General features: G+C 35.6%; 1 protein-coding gene across 3 annotated transcripts in view; it reads right to left on the bottom strand.

Annotated features, from left to right (window-relative positions):
* Positions 1-20,063, bottom strand: part of SOX5 (SRY-box transcription factor 5) — a 346,461-nt gene extending 326,398 nt beyond the window's left edge. For 2 of the 3 annotated variants that reach the window (XM_021690523.1, XM_021690525.1), the window contains exon 1: positions 19,833-20,063. In XM_021690523.1, the coding sequence (XP_021546198.1) occupies positions 19,833-20,063 (231 nt within the window). The remainder of the gene's footprint in view (positions 1-19,832) is intronic. The other variant, XM_021690524.1, reaches the window with a different exon arrangement.
* Positions 20,064-20,288: the final 225 nt, after the last annotated feature.

The raw sequence follows: 20,288 nt of genomic DNA, 5'->3' as shown, positions 1-20,288 counted from the left end.
TACAGAATGCACAAGTATCACTCTATCAACTATTTACAAAGACTTTGTATAACAGTGGATGTTGAATTTTCTCAAACACCTTTCTGAGCATTTTCATGTAAGATTTCTTCTTGAGCCAGTGAGAATATAGACAAGGGGCTAGCAAAGCTTCTCTATAAAAGGCCAAAAAGTAAATATTTTCAGCTTTAGGGCCACAGGGCCTCTGTCGCAACTATGGAATTCTGCCACTGACCCACAAAAAGCAGCCATAGACAATAGTAAAGTAATGGATGTGGCTCTGTTCAATAAAGTTTTTTTGTCTTTTTTTGTTTGTTTTTTTAAACAAATATAGCCAAGCCAGCAGGCCATACTTGGCCAGCAAGCCAGTGAACAGTAGTGTGTTGACCCCTAATACAGATTATGATAATATATATCTCTCTATCTGAATTCACCAAAATTACTCTTTTTAAGTATGGTCTATCAAAAGCGTAGTAAAAGGGATTGATACCTTTCTCTAATATTTTATTTAGAATTTCTGCATCTATATTCAAAGTGAGATTGCACTTACTTTCTTTTGCGTTGGTTTGGTAGTATAGTTATGCTAAGTAGAAATTTTGTTTTTGTTTTTGTTTTGTTTGTTTACTTTTTTTGGCTCTAGAAGAAAGTTTTATATAGCATGGGAACTCTCAGCTTCTTAGAAGTTGAAAATATTTGGCAGGTATTAGGTGGCATTTTTGGAGATTATTCTTTGACTTAAAAAAAGTCTTTTATGGATAGAGTGTTTAGTTTTCTTACTTTATTTGTAGTCCTATAAAATCATATATTTCAACAAGATTCTGTATAAAATGAATAATTCTATACAGCCACATTTGCCAGTATGTGCTCAATAGAATATTACTTCCCGGTGATTGATTCAAGAGGCTATATATTTAAAACTTTTTTTTTTTTTAAGATTCTATTTATTTGACAGAGAGAGACACAGCGAGAGAAGGAACACAAGCAGGGGGAGTGGGAGAGGGAGAAGCAGGCTTCCCGCTGAGCAGGGAGCCTGATGTGGGGCTCGATCCCAGGACCCCGGGATCTTGACCTGAGCCAAAGGCAGACGCTTAACGACTGAGCCACCCAGGCGCCCCGAGGCTATATATTAAAGAAGGGTTCTATGAATGATTAAGCATGGAAAACACTGTGCAAGATAATGCTAATTAGCTCTCTGAACAACAGGGCTGACTTCTCAGAACCTTTAATACCATGTGAAATCTGAATATCAAAAGGTGGGATTATGAATTATATTATGAAATACTTCCCTAAATGATCTGACTACAGAATATTTGTCTTGGACATTGTATGGTTCATGTGTTCTTTAAGACATAATTTTAAAAATCCTAGAGTAGACTACAACAATTTATATTTCTCTAACTGTAATAACATTACCCTTTATCAGTTATACTTTTGAGTATTTGTGTCTGTTCTTTTTCACTTATTTTTAAGATTTCATTTATTTATTTGACAGAGAGAGAGAGAGAGAGAGAGCACAAGCAGGAGGAGTGGTAGGCAGAGGGAGAAGGAGAAGCAGGCTCCCCACTGAGGAGAGAGCCTGATGGCAAGCTGGATGCTGGGCTTGATCCCAGGACCCTGGGCTCACAACCTGAGCCAAAGGCAGACACTTAACTGACTGAACCACCGGGTGCCCCTTTTTCATTTATTAATCTAGAGAAAAGTTTGCCTAATTTCTCCCAGTTCATTTATTTCTTTCCTTACGTCTGTCAGGCTCTGTTCTATGCCTTTATTGGGGTTATTTTATTATCATGCTTTTCTGCCTCTAAAGTTAATTGTTTTGTTCTTTTTTTTCCCCTCATTCATTCTATTTAATAATAAAGGCACTTGGGGGTGTGGGTACGGGCAAAATATGTGAAGGGATTAAGAGGTACAAACTTGCAATTATAAAATAAATAAGTCACAGGGATAAAAGGTGCAGCATAGGGAATACAGTTAATAACATTGCAATAACTTTGTATGGTGACAGATGGTAACTATATTTATTGTGGTGAGCATTGCATAATGTAATGTAATGGTTGCATCACTGTGTTGTGCACTCGAAACCAATTTAACATTGTATGTCAATGATACCTCAATAAAAATGATAAAAAGAACGAAAGAACAAAAGAATGAAAGAACTAACTAAGTAGTGGAGGAAATTGTAATTTTAAAAAAAGTTAAAACTATTAATGTTCCTATAAAAATGTTTAGTTAAAGAAACTGAGATATGCAAAAAAAAAATGATGAAGGTACTCAAAGTTATAAATTTACTATTATTAGAACTTTCACCATTTCACACAAATTTTGATATGTAATATTCATGCTGTTATTTTAAATAGCTTATAGTTTTGATTGTTTTTAAGATTTTATTTTTAAGTAATCTCTACACCCCACATGGGGCTCGAACTCAGAACCCTGATATCAAGAGTCTCATGCTCTACCGACTGAGCTAGCCAGATGCCTTAAATAATTCTTGTGTTAAAAATCAAAACTATAGAGGTGCCTGGCTGGCTCAGTCAGAAGTGCATGTGACTCTTAACACAAGAATTATTTAGTAGTGTTCTTTTAAAAAATTTTCAAGTGATCTACATATAAATATTAAGTCAACCTTATTAATTATATTTATCATCCTCCATGAATTTGTGTTCTAATCCATCTGTGAAAGAGAAAATGATACCTTAATTTCTTTTAGTATAATTATATTTTTGTCAACACCTCATATTTCTAACATTTTTTCTCTTTCTATAATTTAATATATTAAAAATTTCCTTTATATAGTTTATTTAATGTATAAATATTCATGACATTTTATCTCTATATAACAACATAAAAAGACTCTATCCCAGGATGTTGACTCAACTTGGTCTGGTCATATTAACACTACTTCTGATTTCTGTGTGTGTATGTCTACTACATTTTTACCTTTCTTTTTATTTTTAACATCTGATGTCATTTTGTTTTATGTCTGACTTAAGGATCATAAACTATATTTAAACAAATCCAGAAAAATACTAATCATTTAAAAGGAAAGTTTACCCCTTTACATTTAGTGTGATAACAGACAACTGTTTTTGCTTCTTGTTTTACAGGCTTTCTGGGTTTTTTTTCTGTTATATTTTTTCTTCCTTCTTTCTCTTAGGTTCTGTGCTTCTCCTGGAAAATACTAGATCACACTGATGTTCTGAATATTACGGATATCCTCAATACTCTGGTATTCAAGTATTCTACTTATGTCAGCCCCAAAATAAGGCTCTCTATCATTCTATATTTCTGATGTTTATGGCTGCCTGTTTTCCATCTCCTGCCCTTGGATCTGAGTCAGGAGGTGATAGTGAAGTTTGCCAGAGTACTTTCCTGTTACTTTTTGACATGTTGCTATTTCAGAAGACATAAAATTACACCTGTTCTCCATGACTTCCTACATTACATTCACAATTTATCTGAAAGAAATCCTTCAAGTTTTAATATATAAGTGTGCAGAGTGCTCATTAAATATAAACAAATAACAAGGAATGGGAAGTGAGGAATAGGGGAAAGGTTAATATTTTTGAAAACATCATATCAACTTACATTTAAGTCCTGAACTTAATTAAAAGAATTATTTCTAAATTTTAGAAATTGTTAAATGTAAGAGAAAATACCTATCTAGTGGACCCTCTATTTTAAAAGAGTTGCTAATGCATCTAGTCTGATGAAAAAATTCTAGGGAAGAAGGAATTATCAATGGAAAGAATAAGGAGGAAAAGACGGAGTTCAATAGTTACTCCTAGCTCCCAGATAATATATAACATACAAAGGCAACTTGGTACAAATTTTGGTCATTTTCTTTCCTTTCTAATTTTTTTTTGTCTTTTCCTTTCTTTGAAGAAACACCATGTTTATGACAATATTGAACATAAGCAAACTACTTTGATATAAAAATTCTCTGTCAGTCAAAAGTATAGTACCAGGACATCGTAGGAAGAATTTAACTAGTCAGGCCACTCCTAAATTAATCTGTATGTTCTTTTTCACAGTTCTGACAACATGCTGACTTGGGAAAAGTGGGGAGAGAGGAGAGTGGGCATGAGGAAGCAATTTATCAAGAAAAAAGAAAAAAATTGCATTGCCTCTGTTCCACATCCCTTGTAAGCTGAAAAGTCTTTTTGTGTTTCCAGGGCCTGGACTCTGGATCCAGAGTACTGGAGAACTGAACCTCATCCTTATACGAGAATTATAGCCAGTCTATGGCTCAGAAAGTGGACCCAGGAAAAGGATGCTAAGAGGAACAGTCTGAAGTGGTCAGAGGCAGTAGGTGGACTCCAGGGTGAATTCCAATGTGGCAACCCTGTGAAAAATCTCCAAGGCAGATTTGGTGAATACATTTTCTGGTTACAAAATAAGCACAATCATAACTGTGTATATAAGTCAGTATCTTGCTTACTAGATATATAGCCCCAGTGTGAGGATGCACCCTGTTAATACCCGAAGACAGAATTAAGCCCTGGACAAGTAATCATCTATTTTGGTAGTTCAGGCCCTTTGGAGAATATAATGAAAGCTATGGACCCTCTCTCTAGAAAAACTTGTGAGTACATCACAGAAATTTTTTTTGTGCGGGGAGTTACAGATTCCATAAAGCTCACCCTACAAACCTTAAAGTGATTTAACACACAGATGGAAAACACTTGCTCTAGAGGTTAGTGAGGAAGCAGTTCATAGGGCTGCACTTTAAAGATGGAGAGTCTTCAGCTGGGGACATAGAGGAATAGACGCTCATGTGATTTTTGAAGCTTTACTTTGCCCTTTCCTTTGATTCAAATTTCAATAGCATATACCAAGCACAGAAATATATATATATATATATATATACACACATTGGATTTTGACTGATTTATCAACATTTTAAGATAGGAGCAAAATAGTATATTTCCTATATGTTGAACTTAGAAAATACATGAACGGAACAGCTGCAGGCTGGCAGAGGGATGAAGCAAATTAAACTCATGACCTTCTCTCTCTCTCCCTCCTCTTTTAATAAAGTAATTTAAAAAATCTGAAGAATGAAGCAGTACCTGGTAAGCTCTGGGAAGAAGAGATAACTTGGGTGCTTCTATTTAAGGCATAATCCTCTTGCTAGTTCTCTTGGGCTATCCCTCTACCTGATGAGTGGGAGAACCAGTGTCTGAGCCTTATTTCCTCCTATCTCTTCGCCACCCACCAATTCTTATGGAAAGTATAGAAATTAACTCTTACACAAATTAATAGTCTATTTGTAGAATAATAAGGGATTAAAATGACAAGACAGCAAATATATTCTTAATTCCAATGTATAAAGATGACATGTCATTTTTAGAACATTGGATAAATAAAATCTTATTATTCTACCCAAAATGGCCATTTGATCTAATTGCACTCTGTCTGTTGTAGCCTTAACATAAAAAATATTTTTTCTATCATAATTTTAAAATGGCTACTGTCTAACCCCCAAATGCTTTAAGGGTATAAGGGGAGAGAGAAAGAGAATGAGAGAGAGAGAGAGAGAGACTTAAATGCCATCTCTCTTCTAGGCAGCAATTTCCCCAGATGAAGAGGTCACCACTGTTTAACAGTGTGCTGCCATGTTAATTTAGTATGACAAGATAAAGCAGTAATCTCAGCTCATGGAGGCTGTAAACCGCCTGCTATCCAGGGACATGCTCAAGTCGATTTGCACTGTATATCACTTTATACAATTGCCATGACAAAGCCCCCTGAGTTCTCACATGTAAATCTCTCTATCCCACTCTTCCTGTAGCCCCCTCTTTTCCATTCCCTCCCAATTTCTTTCTCCCTGGCTTCATGTCCAGGTAGACCACATCCACTCAGCACTAATCTCTGAAAACGTAATGCTCTGCACACGACAAGGGACATACAACACACACCCCTCTCACAACCACTCTGTCAAGTCCCCCGATTTAAGAGAAGATGTTCAGGGACTTAGATAATCCACTGATCCCACTCGCACCGGCTTTTATATTTCAGTCTGCCGTGTTAAGTTGTCAAGGGGAGTGATTAAACCGATGTTCCGTGATTCAAGATTTACTTTCCTAGGAATGATAGTTTTCAAAGCCTGTCTTACTAAGTTCTGCTTAGAGATTATCCCTAAGAAAGTTGATGTATCTGTACTGGTATAAATCTAGTAATAAAACTCTGAAGTGTTTTAGGTAAGGACGTTTTGGAGATATTCAGGGTTATAAACATAAGAATGTAAAACCGAATTAAATTTGGATTTTTAAAAAATGTCATCTGTGTAGTTCTCTCTGCATGAAGCAAAAACACCATATGTAAAAAGGGGGGAAAAACATGTTTCTATCTATGTAAAACAAAAATAATTATAGAACCACTGAAGAGGACATAAGCGAACAGGGAGAGTTTATATGATAGGAAATAAAAAGAACACCTGAAGTGCATTAGGAAAGTGACAAGTCAAAGTTTTATCCAATAAAACAAAAGCAGAGATACATGTTTAATCATCAAGAATTAACAGCTAGAAATATACACATTTTAGGCAGGTGTCCTAGTTTTAAATGTGACATGTCAGATTTCTGAGAGGTCGAGCTGATATACTCTACAAATCCATTTGTACAGTGCCTCTTTTTCATATCTCAGCCTTTTTACATCATCTCAAGCTGCCCTTATGGGTAAACAGAAACGAGAGATCAAAGGACAAAAAAGCAATACACACAATGCTAATAAACAAAGGACCAAATCCCCCCAGAAGACCTCTAAAATTCCTGAAATCAAATAGGAATTTTAAAACATATTGAAATGTAAAAAAAAAAAAAAAAACCGCCAAAAATGAATATGCTAATATAACCATAGTAACAAACATGAACCTTATTAACCATGTCCTAAAAGAAAATCAGTATGTGTCTTCAGGATATTCATGCAAGAAAAACTGAACAATTTTTAATTATATTCTTTTCCAAAATAGTTCTGCTGGTGTGTGTGTGTATGTGTGTGTATATGTGTCCACGCTGCTGTTACTTTCCTCAGGTAAACTATTTGAAGAAGTGTAACAGGTGAGGCCACAGGAGAATGCTGTGATCTGTGAGTTATGTGCACAGCAACTGGGCTGAGAGAATTAGAAGGGTGACAGAAAGGGAGATTACATTAACTGAATATTCACCACACAACAAGCACTGTGGTAGGTAATTACTTCATTTACTTGTTACATCTGTCTATGTGTTAAGTAGTATTTCAACATGTAGATAAGGAAAAGTTGCTCTCAGAATGTCTTCTATGAGCCCACGTTTTGGAGACATTCATTCATCCATTCAACTATTTGGAGACACGTGCTGTGTGTCAGCCACGGAGCCAGACTCTAGAGACCCGGTGCTGAACAAGACAGACATACGACGCCAAAGATAACATAGAGTTTTCTCCTTTAAATGAGTTTACATTTCATGTTCAAGGCAAATTACATCCAAAGATACTGACAGAATTTACTGGTAGGAACACTGAACAGTTAAAATGGGATGGAAATGTGGGTAGTAATCCTCCAGGTTACTAAAAGGAAATCATGACTACTGGGAGCCCCCAAAACCCACAGTGTTTCCCCTGATAATTCATGGTCATTAGTCAACAGAACATAAACTATTCAAGAACTATAGCATCTATTAAGACCTTGCTATATGCAAGGCACAGCTCAAGGCCACTTATGAGAATTCTATTTTACCCTATTATACCCTCTGTATATTCAGAGTTTCAACTATTATCCTCATTTTCAGATGAGAAAACAAAGGCACAGAGAGAAACCACAAAACTTATATACCTTATAAAATGTGGAATTTATTGAAACCCAAGCAGTTCGAGGGTGAGTTTAGGCTCTTTACCACCACATTCTACATCTCTTATCAAAATGCAGCTCTCTGACTTGGCTTAGGTAGATTTTTCTTGTGGTGGTGGTGGTGCTCGTTGCTGTTGATGAACAGCCTTAAGAACATTAAGCAAAAATTTGGCTGCCAATGAACAATATTGATGATAATTAAATCTGTCATAAATATCTGACTGAGAGACAGTATCTCAGATTGATAATGATGTCCTTTTTTAATAGTTAAAAATTTAAAAAAAAAACTAATGACAAGAGATTGAGATTTCTGTTGGACTTCTCATTTCAAAAGTATTCTTCTTAGGGGGGAGGGATGGGGTGGCTGTGTGATGGACACTGGGGAGGGTATGTGCTATGGTGAGCACTGTGAATTGTGTAAGACTGATGAATCACAGACCTGTACCCCTGCAACAAATAATACATTATATGTTACTAAAAAAATAAAATAAAGTATTCTTCTTTAGCTTTAGATTTTCTTGAAGGTTACTTAAATTTCTAAGAATTGAAAGCATCTGACATTTAATACAGTGCACCATTCTTCTCCTAGATCATAGAACTTAAATATGTCTTTAGGCACTCATTTAACTAAAAACTAATATTTACTAAGTTCCTGCTATATCCCAGGCACCAGAGTGCTTTATGTGTACTGACTCCTTTCAACATAACACTCTCTCAGTTAGACGTTATTCTAACTAAACCCCATTTTACAGATGGCAAAAATAAGTTACAGAAAATTTCCATAATTGCCAAGTGCCATAAAATATTAAACAGCAGAAGTTGGAATTTACTCAGTAATTTTTTCACTAGTGCCATGTGCTCAACCACTATGCTATGCCAACAGTCTAATAGCCAGAATATGAATTAATACTAACCTTTATATGAAAGGTTTAGCAAGTAATCTTTTAAAATCCCATATATTGCCGAATAGCCTATGCAGAAATTCTTGTACCCACTCTGAAATAGTTACATCTCTTGGTCCATTTGAAGCCAGATAAAAAGATAAAAAAAATCAAGTTGTCTCTGAGTTAAGGTATAATAGTCAAGCAACAATTGTTCTATCTGAATTCCCCACATGTATTTCTAAAGACTTTTAAAATTATTTATTCCAGGGATCCTTGGGTGGCTCAGTCGGTTAAGCATCTGCTTTCGGCTCAGGTCATGATCTCAGGGTCCTGGAATCGAGCCCCGTGTTGGGCTCCCTGCTCGGCGGGAAGCCTGCTTCTCCCTCTCCCTGCCTTCCCCCTGCTTGTGTTCTCCTCTCTCTCTCTGACAAATCAATCAGTCTTAAAAAAATAAAATAAAATTATTTATTCTGATTTATTCAGATAAATTATAAAAATGATTTTAATGTGTATATGAATGGAGAGGCCGTAAGCACAGTTATTAAGTGCTTGGGTTCCAAAGTCATGAATCCAAACTCTACCACTTAACTTATTAGGCATATTACTTTATCCAAGACTGTTTTCTGTCTGTAAACTTGGGGTCATCACCGTTGTTGAACTCACTGGGTTGACATAAAATTGGCTGAGATAATAAAAATGTAGGGTGGCTGGTACATAGAAAAGATTGATATATTACACATTCCTATTTTTAATTATTAGATATCATATTCTAAAGAGCACTGACTATTTGAAATCCCCCATATTCGGATTGCAGTTATCAGACTGTAGATAGGCTATAAGATATATTCACACAAGACTTTCAAAGTTGCTTTTTATATTCTAGTGATGACCCTGGGGAAATCAAAATCTCAGATACACAAGAAGCATGTTCTCTGACTCCTGTGTCTCTAGTGTGCAAAGCATGCCAGCCACTGCCACAAAGCCTGGGAACAACCCAGCAATCTCCCCCTCTCCAGAAATGTGTTTACGCAGAGGGAAGGGTCCAGGAGTGGCACCAGAGGTGGTTACCAGGCTTAGCACATTATTAAGTATACACATGCTATAAGTTATCATAACCTATTTTTTTGTTACTCATTAATATAGGTGTGGACTTTTTACATGGTACATATTGTATATTCCTACATAAATAAAAAGCTCCTTAATGGTACCTTTGTAGTGATGCTCCTTTTTTAATATCCTACCTCCATCTAAAATTTTTTATTCACTCTTAGAATATTATTCTCTCATTTAGGGTTATCGGCCAACAAGATTAACTGTTTTATCTCGAGACCGGCTGGATTTTTAAGAGCTAAGAAGAGACAGTGAAGTAAACACTGCTTCTCTATATAATGAAAACATTGTTTGCTCTGCTGTCACAGAAGCAGCCTTGACTAAAGAAGACACAAAATCCAGTCACTTGTGTTCATTTACTTTATCATGTGATGTCAGTGTCACAGAGCGGCCCAAGGCTGCTGTCCTTACATTCACACCTCATCTGCTCACATGGATCATTCCTGAAAACTGGCTAGGGGAACATTTTTATTTATTTATTTATTTTTTTTTTTAAAGATTTTTTATTTATTCACTTGAGACACAGAGGTAGAGAGAGAGAGAGAGAGAGAGAGAGCATGAGCAGGGGGAGAGGCAGAGGGAGAGGGAGAAGCAGGCTCCCCACTGAGCATGGAGCCCGATGCGGGGCTCTATCCCAGGATGCTGGGATCATGACCTGAGCCGAAGGCAGACGCTTAACCATCTGAGTCACCCAGGTGCCCTTAGGGGAAAATTTTTAAAAAGCATTTTTGCCTTTGTATAAAGGAGATATGTAACCAAAGGAACTGATTACAACTGTAAATTTAAGTTAGCTTTACACTTATTTCCCATTTCAAGTAACAACTTTCAGCTTTCTCCTCTAGGTAGCAGAGGAGAGAAAAACATAAAATTTACTTTCTAAAACAAAAAATGGGGAGAAAGGGACACGAAACGATCAAAACTGGCTACATATTAAAATACTGTCATGAATCCAGTTTTAATGACACCTTTAATGCCAGTACGAATTATGGGCATTTCAGACCTTTTGGAGGAAGTAAAGAATTTAAACGCACTTAATGCTTTTAAATGCACCTAATGTGGCACAAATAGTGTTCATTTTGAATTCAGACTGACATTTCTTAAGCAAACATTTCTCTCTAAAGTGCTCACCCCTATCTTCCAACTAGATTTTCTATACTATTGAACTCCTCTCTATTTTTTAAAAAACTTACCCCCCACCCCCGGCCAAATCCAGGTATTTGTGTTTATCTGTACTTCTAAAAGAGAAAGGTATATGAGCCTAATTGCCAAAATATGTGAGGAAAAGAAATTAGAATGAAAACCCAATACTTCCTTACATTATTTTTATGACTTCACTTTCTTAAGATCCCAACTAAGTGCTAGTGTTTGTGCTTGTTAGAGAAGCTGCTATACAAAGATAATTTCTCTCTTTTTAGGCACAATGGATAGTTGTATCTACCTGATAGAGCTATGAGGAAATATGGTGTATTATTTGAAATATTTTGAGGTCCCACTGACCTAGCCTTGGAGATTTCATTCTAATTCCTGGAATTCAGGCATCAACACTGCAAAATTCTTATTTCTTTTGGAATCCCTTAAGTGATGGCCCTTTGCCATTACAAAATAAGAAATAATGACAAACTCGTTGCTATTATCCCTCTTATTAAGTTAATACACTGACACTACCATCAAAATTACTTTCTAGTTATGTAAAAACTCTCCATTCTTCAATTCTTACTTTCCACCAATCATTATAAAATCTCAAATTTAGGAAAGAAATATGAAGACAAAAAAACAATAATTGAGTTAAGGAAATAATCAAGAACTGATTGAAAACAGTGACAGACGCTGTCAAATAATTTAAAATGTAAAAGCTAGTAACAGGCACCCAAAGACCATAAAGTATCCGCTAAAGCACCAGGTCCCAGACATTTGGTTTCAATGATAAGCCTGATTTCAAAAAATAATTTCAGAACCAATATAGAGTTCTAAGTCCTTTTTTTTTCCCAGTAAGTACATTAAATATAAAATTATAATCTACTATCAGTGCTGGATCATGAAAGAAAAGTAAAAGAATGTGATTTCTGAATAAACTGAATAAATACGCCACATAGTTCTGTGAAGAACTAACTAAAAATCGGTGAAAGTTTTGTCATAGAACCAACTGACCTTTATAATTAACATACAGTAAGAGAAACCTAGGCTGACTGCAGGAAGTTGGCAAGCCCCCAAGAGGTAATATATGTAAATAAGAAGGAAGTGTATATCAGAGCACAATGGTGCTGATTCTCCAACCCTGTCTTCCTTCCTGATAATGACTCCATTGAGATCCACAAGAGAGCCATTAAGAATGTTTTCTGATGGAGCACTGAGTGTTATACGCAAACAATGAATCATGGAACACTACATCAAAAACTAATGATGTAATGTATGGTGATTAACGTAACATAATAAAAATAAATACATAAATAAGAAGAATGTTTTCTGATAGAAGCAAAATGAAAGAGAGGAAAAAGAGGAGCAAACAAGGAAAAGAATCAAAGGAAGAAAATGTGGAAGAATTGAAAACAAAACGTCTAAGATACAAAATAAAGGTTAGCCCCCAAACTCTGCATTATTTTTAACTTCCAAATACAAATGATTCTATTACGCAGGTCCAAGAATAGCAAATGAGATAAACATGGACACCTATCCATTCCATAAAGTCAGGAACACCATCAGAGTAAGTTTCCAGCACTGCTTCTTCGTGTCCTCGCTATTTCCAATATCCTAGCCAAGTATTTCATCATTCTTTCCACTTCATCCAAGGTGGTCACCCAGATAAAGAAAAGAAACATTTAAAACCCCAATAACTCAAGTATTTGTTGGTATTATTATGAATATGAGACATGTATTTCATTAACTTCCCCATATTTTATATTAAGATCTTTACAGTACACTTAGTCTTTAGTTTTGGGTTTTGTTTTTTTTTTTCAACTTTCTCTTTTCTTCTTTCTTAGTTATTTCTTCTGGGGAAAAAAATGTGGCAAAAGCAAAATCATGCTTAAGTATACACTGAAGACCTTGTATAATGATAATTGATCCAATGTGTCTATATATTTTTAGTATCTTGGAATCTAATTTTCTTGTGGAAGCAATTTCAAATTACTCTGTTTTTGATACCCGCAAATGAGATATCTTTCAACTGTGAATCTCCTTAGCACTTGTTAGCCCGTTTCAGCATTCTAATATTTTATATAAAATTATGACGATTTTGTGCTCATCTTATCTCCATACCATACAAAAAGTTATAAGAAGGAAGAATTCTTACTCATTTCTCTATTATTGCTGAATTGTATATATTTGAGTTGAATCTTTCCACAACCTATTAAACGAAAGTCATTAAATTCATTAGGCCAAATCTTCTTAAGCAAACACATCTCCCCCCCCATTACTACAGCTTTAGAAAGGTCTTGTTTATTCACCTGTCACTGCATAGCACTTTGTGGGGACGCTAACAGTAGACCCTCATCAAGTATCCTGAACTAGCTCGCAGCTCCCACGTAGCACGTTTTTCCTCACCACGGGAGAGTACATTCCTTAATTTCTCAAGGCCCAGTTAACTTTAAACTCAACAGTAGTACTTCAAATACTATGGACATCATATGAATCAAGGCTTTCTCCACTTAATACTCAACCCTCCCCCAACCAGAAGGAATGGAATTGTAAGGCAACGGGACAACCAACACGATCTATTGCACAACTTATCCAGTGGCTTTGATGAACCCCAACTGATTGTTTTTCACATGTCCTCATTCCTGCTAGCCCTGGGGGTAATTTTCAGAAACAATGCAAGTATAAAGACTGAACCACTTACATTCAAACACAAGCCTTGGATTCTATCTAGATAAACAGCTTCATGTGGTATTTTCTGACACCATTTACAGAATAATGTTTGTAACAATGTAATTTCATTGTATGATAAACATCAATTTACCATAAAAAAACAAATAGAAACTTGTCACCATTTTCACCTGGTTTCAACTGAATTGGCCTTGTTCCGATAAGCAAGCCTATCTCTTACAGAAACAACAGTTTATAGATAAACTGTGTGAAATCGGGTACGTGTGTGTAGAATTACACTGCCTACTATCATAATTTTATACTGCCACACTATGCATATGGCTTCCAAGCTTACTTTATCTGAATCTTTCTGAACCTATCCTCCATGCTATTAAACTGAGCACATTCCACATCGTTCAAAGGTAATCACACTTTTGTCTAGAGTGTAGGAGACTGCTCTCCCTAAACAATGAAATTCTCATTATTAGAACTGGCACAATAACCATGCTGGTGTTAACAACAGTATGCATTATACCATCACAATAACTTACGCTAAGTTTGATGTACAAAGGTAAACAGAAATTTAAAAGCCCATAAAAACTCCTATATAGAAATAGGAATCTTCACCATACCATAATTAAGGTCCTATTCTGCGACTTATTTTTAAATAACACATGCATTTTTCTTTTTTCTTTTGTATATTATCTGAACAGGACTTTATACGTAATATTATCCTCGTCAAACATTGAAAATACATTACTAATAACATTAGGTTATAAGCAAAGCATATAAAGAGTATTTCAAGACACAACTATAATATAGCAATTAAAATTATTTGGAGGTAAATAAATAATCCCAGGAGTTGACAGTGAACCTGAGTAAGTAAAAGCCTCTCTCTGACATGCATTCTATGAATCCTTCACTGTTTAAGGCTGGATTTTACACATTGGAGACTTGCTGTAATGTCATACTTGGTTCCCAGCTATATGCCAACTTCTACAAAAGATCCGATTTAAAAAGACACTTTTGTCTTCTTTTGATGGACGTCAGGAAGAAACTGACTCACACTGAATGTTGCTCTATGATAACTAGTGTCTCTGCAATGTTTAAACACATTTACATTAAGATAAATCAAATTATTAAGCCCCAAACACTATGTATCCAGAGGTTTTTTCTTAAACAATTGCAGGAAAATATTATCAGTATAAACATTAAATGAGATACTAAAACACATTAAAACTTATTTCCAAATCCAATGGATCTTTAAATGTTAAAAAATTAGGGGGTGCCTGGGTGGCTCAGTCGTTAAGCATCTGCCTTCGGCTCAGGTCATGATCCCAGGGTCCCGGGATCAAGCCCCGCATCAGGCTCCCTGCTCCTCGGGAAGCCTGCTTCTCCCTCTCCCACTCCCCCTGCTTGTGTTCCCTCTCTCGCTGTGCCTCTCTCTGCCAAATAAATAAATAAATAATCTTTTAAAAAAATAAAAATAAATGTTAAAAAATTATGCACAGTCTTTATTTCATATGAAATTCAGCTATCTATAAAGTGAGCAACTCAAGTTATTTTTTAATAAGAATACTGTACTGTTAAAATAAATAATTACATATTTTAAAAATCAGTGTTGGGAGGCAGCCACTCTATAGTTATACAAAACAATTCATTCAACTCAAGAGGATTTTAAGAAGTCAAAAGAGAGTTTGGCTAAGATAAGTGTATACCTTCTGTGGAAAAGAAAAAAAAGAAAGAAAAAAGAGACAATTGACTATTCAGTAACCACAGGTGGTCAAGCCTTTCATTTCACATCACGTTTGACACTAGAACAACAATCTAGCCAGCTTAAATAGTATGCAACCAGACAGAAAACGAGCACCAAAATGGCGACCACAGAGTCCGTTGGCTGCCTCTCAAGCTGTCCCTTGATTTCTCTTCATACTCACTCTATTCGTTTCTGGCGCTCATATATAATCACATTGATTGACATGAAGATATGTTCTCAATAGTTCTTTGCATCATGAAATAAATTCATTTGTATCAGAACTATTATTAAAAATGAGAAAGAAATTATAGGGATTCTTGCTTGTCTCTGAAACTCTAAAGTGACAGCCTCCAAACCCATGTTTAAAAAGGGGGGAAAGGGACAGGATGGGTAGATCTGATCTTCCATAAAAATAAAGTCCCAAACTGCCTTTCCACTCATGTCAGAATCAGACTTTACAACCTTGCCTTTCACCTTTTTGAAGATCACATGGGAATCAAAATTTGCCATTAATTGCTTGGCAAGATTATGAGAGCTTGAGAGAAGGAAACCACAGAATCAGTCTTTTTCATATCTATGTCTCAATCTTATATTGGCTAGAAATCTGACAATTAAAAAAAAAAACAACAGCTTAAGACAGTTGATCTGTAATGCACCCTGAATAGTAAGTAAACCATTCCAAGAATAGATAGACTTACAGTATTCATATCAGTACTGCTAATGGAAGTTGCTCTTAGTAAGGCACTTAATTTATTTCTCCAAAATATTCAGGCAATAAACACAACTTCAGAAGGGAAGAATTACATCTTCACCTGACCCAATTCCAAACACTTGCATACCCTGCATGTGAACAAACAATCCTAATTCCTCAAAATCTTTATATGGCAACAGTTTTGAAGTGTACAGAACTTTTATCTCAGAAAATATTTTCCAACCTAAATGTTATACTGAGAGCATCTCTCCATAACTTCAAGCCAGCCTTACAGGGATTACTCATCAGTTTTACTTTGTCTCTAAACTATATTGGCAATATAAAATGTGGACCTCTCATTCCTTTTTTAATTTAGGAATAGAGTATGAATGTCACATATAAATAGGCAATGAAATCTGGAAACCTGTTTTTTTTCCTTAAATTGAACTCTATGATATGGAGACCAGGAAATATTGTCTCCGTTTTCAAATATACCGAACAGAAAAAAAATGTATTTTCCTACTGAAATAAAAGTTTCTGTTAAGTGAACATTACAATGGCCTACTACCCAGATAAAGTACAATGATTTGTGTTGAATAACAATTCTATAAATATATTCAATCATTTTGATAAATGAATAAAATATATCAATCACATTAACCGGTGAATATATCATGGCTACTACACATACTTTCTGCTTTCTGAGTATACTACATTAATACATTCTATTTTAGTTCTTAAATTTCTAGAAAATCAGCATATTCACCATTAATAGTCTTAATGACTTTGCCCAAAACATATTTACTATTTAATCATCCATATGAATTCTGCCATCTAATCAATAATCATATGTTGTCTATTATATGCTAGGTATCAGAAATACAAATATATATTATATTCTATGTATTCTATATTAATTATATATTAATATATAGTGATTGTATATTAACATTCTATATTAATATATCATATAATATAATTAGACATAATTATATGCAATTCACTAGGAAGGTAAAATATGAAAAGAGAGCGTTTTCCAGGTAGAAAGAATAAAGCTGTGTCATGCAAGGTCACCTGGTATATTTCTGAACATGCATGAAAAACTTGGCATGACAAGAATAGTGGGTCCATGGCGAGAAATGACAGGAGAGAAGACCAAGGCCATAGTTTGGTGCTACTTTATACAAAGTTTTATGCTAAGACAATGAGTTTTAGACTAATTCCTATAAAAACAAGGACACACAGTTCCCAAAGTAAACAATCCAACTCAATTGTCAGGGAAACAATCCTGTGGATACTGAAAGAAAGACAGCAGAGAGGAGAGGCTAAAAATCTGAGATCATATGAGAGACTTTTCCAACTGTCTACTTAAGAGATGAAAACCTGATGGAATCAAGAAACATTTCAGGCAGGAACATATTTAGAAACCAATTTGATATATATAAGAGCAAGTGTCAGCATGTCACTAAAACGTACTTAAACCATTTGTATCCTGAGATCGGTCTGAGAATCTGATGAAAACCATAATCTTACTCACTCGTATGCATAATACAGAATTCTCCATTCATTTTCAGAAGATCCCATAGGCCCTGCCTAAGAACTATTGCTCTACATGAAGTTGCTTGAGAGAAGGAGTTGTGTTTTATTCAAATCTGTTTCCATAGTGCCCCACAATAACAACAAGAAACTTGGTACAAAGTAGGCAATTCATAGTTTGTATCTAGTTGAACTGAGTTCTTCCTTACAAACTGGTTTCATTTTCACTAACATCCTGCATCACAGGATCCCTCATTCCAGCTACAGAATGTAATTTAATATAAGTTTCTTATACTCATCTTTGAGTATACTTAAAATAATCTCTCCTTTATTTTTGTGGTATTCTTCGGGTTATAACTATTTATATTCATTCCTTCAAATCTGTGTTTATGCTTAGAGTAGTACCACAGGAAAACCAAACCAAGAAGCACTCCCTAAGAGAAGGCAATGGTCAAGATACTGAGAAAGAAAAGGCATTAGCAGTGATGCAATGCCAAATGGAGAGTATGATCTCCTTACCCTGTTGAACTATGTGCTACCATTTTCCCCCTTTCTTATCCTAGGTTTAACCCTTATGAGAGGAGCCCAAAAAGTTGTATCATTGCACATAGGTAATATAAACTCACAGTAGAGAAAAAAAAAGTAGGAATTATGGATAATATGATTTAGCTTGCCAACAAAGAGATAATCAGACAATAAAATATGCACGTGCTCTTGTGAAGAGCTTATAATATTTATAAGCATGGACTCCAGAACGTCTGGGTAAACAACCCTGGTTCTCCTCTGTATCAGCTGTGATCTGAAGCAAATTATTTAACCTCTGTGTGTCTCAGTTTCCTCACTTATAAAATGAGACTAATAACACGCCACTGTATTATTGTGAAGGTCACATGAGTTAATATACATAATGTGACTAAAATGCCACATCTATATAAGGGTTACATAGTGTTAGCAGAAATACAATAGTGAAGGGAAAATCTTGGCATATAGTAATCCACCCAGTGAAATTTTGACCTATGAGGCTTAAAGTGTTGAAAGAGTATTTAAATCTAATGTGAGTGACAAAACATAGCATCCATTTCACAGTTATTAGGAGATACCTGATTATTCTTGTTGATTTAGTTCTACATACAGTAATGCAATAACATAAATAAGTGCACATATTTCAATACCAAGCACATTTATGATATGTAATAATTTTCTAGAGAAAGCGAAAAAAAAAAAAAAGCATTTCACAGAATCAGAGTCGTCTTCAAAAGAATGAGATGGTATGAGGAAACAGTTTTGTTGGTGTAATCTGGTTCAAATTAATGGCCCTACCATCCTTGAAGTAGAAGAGGAGAAGGTCACAAAACCATGACATGTACCCAAGCACCCATGTTGAAAAGGCGAATGTGGCTTTCCTGGCAGCTAAGTTCCCTGCTACCTTGCCAACATGCTGATTCTGTGTATTTAAGTTCCTAAGAAGGACCTAAAAGCCTTACTGGCGACTCTATGTGTGTGTGTTTGTGTGCGTGCTTTTAAGCTTCAGCCAAAGATGCTATGTTGCCTTCTTCCCTCTCATCAGGAAACCACAGTTTCCTGATCTTCTGCAATGACAATGATCCAGACGCCAGGATGAAGGGGCAGATAAATTATCCTGAGTTGCAAATTCTGGAATAGGATGCACCAGGTAATTACTGAATTATCAAAACAACAGAATGAATGAGACTGAGTTAGAAAGTATTTCAGTCATATTAAAAAAATATAGTTTCTACGAAATACATTCTCCTGTAATATTCTCAGTACTGTAAAGGAATACTGGAATCCAATCTGGGCAAAGCAAAAAATTGAAAAACATTGATTTATCATGGTGGAGATGTTCAAAGTACGTTGTAACTCTATCTAGAAAAACCTTTTATTAGAAATACTATGACATCTAACTGTCATGCTGACTAACTTTAAATGTGTTACTTGAGCATTATTCTTATATGTACATGTGTTTTCTCCTAATTAAATTGTGTCTCAAAAGCAAAATTCATGAAAAACAAAAAAGAGAAAAAAATAGCATGTCATATACTTCCTACTGGAATCAATTTACTTATAAGGAATTCTAAGATGTTAGGAGTGAATCTTGTGTCTGGCTGTTAAGTAGATGATAATTATAAAGCAAAGGACTGAAGCCAAACTATTAGAAGAGTAGACTGGTCAAAGAGTGAGTGAAGGCACAAGAGACCATGAGAAACCTACCATTGTATTGTGCTGAGAAGTGGGAGTCCTATGGCCACAAGTCTCTTGCGTCAGCAGAGAAACTGGCTGAAATTCCTCAGAGTGAGGCTTGTTGGGAAAACTCACATGCAAGGGAAGGTGAAAGGCTGGGAGCCCGTCACTCTCCTCTTCTTCCACTTTCTGTCTGCTTGTCACCATGGCTACCTCTCCATCTGCTTCCCCATACGGAGAGGCTGGTCGCTTGGAAGACATCCTGGAAGGAACAAAAGAGGAGAAAATAATGAAACCTCCACATAAATCCTTAATGCCGTCATTGTGTGGTTAGGGGCCATTGTAACAGAAATGCCTTTTTGTGCTGGCAGAGAGCAGGAAACCATCCAAATACCACTGCAAAGCACACACAATCAGAAACAATGGCCAAGCAGGTAGCAACAGAACAGTGCTTGTTTGTTGTGAGAATAATACACTAATATAGCA

This window comes from Neomonachus schauinslandi, chromosome 5, assembly GCF_002201575.2.
Source record: "Neomonachus schauinslandi chromosome 5, ASM220157v2, whole genome shotgun sequence".
NCBI classification, from domain to species: domain Eukaryota; kingdom Metazoa; phylum Chordata; class Mammalia; order Carnivora; family Phocidae; genus Neomonachus; species Neomonachus schauinslandi.
The sequence above is the reverse complement of the archived record's forward strand: the minus strand, read 5'-3'. Positions and strand labels throughout refer to the sequence as shown.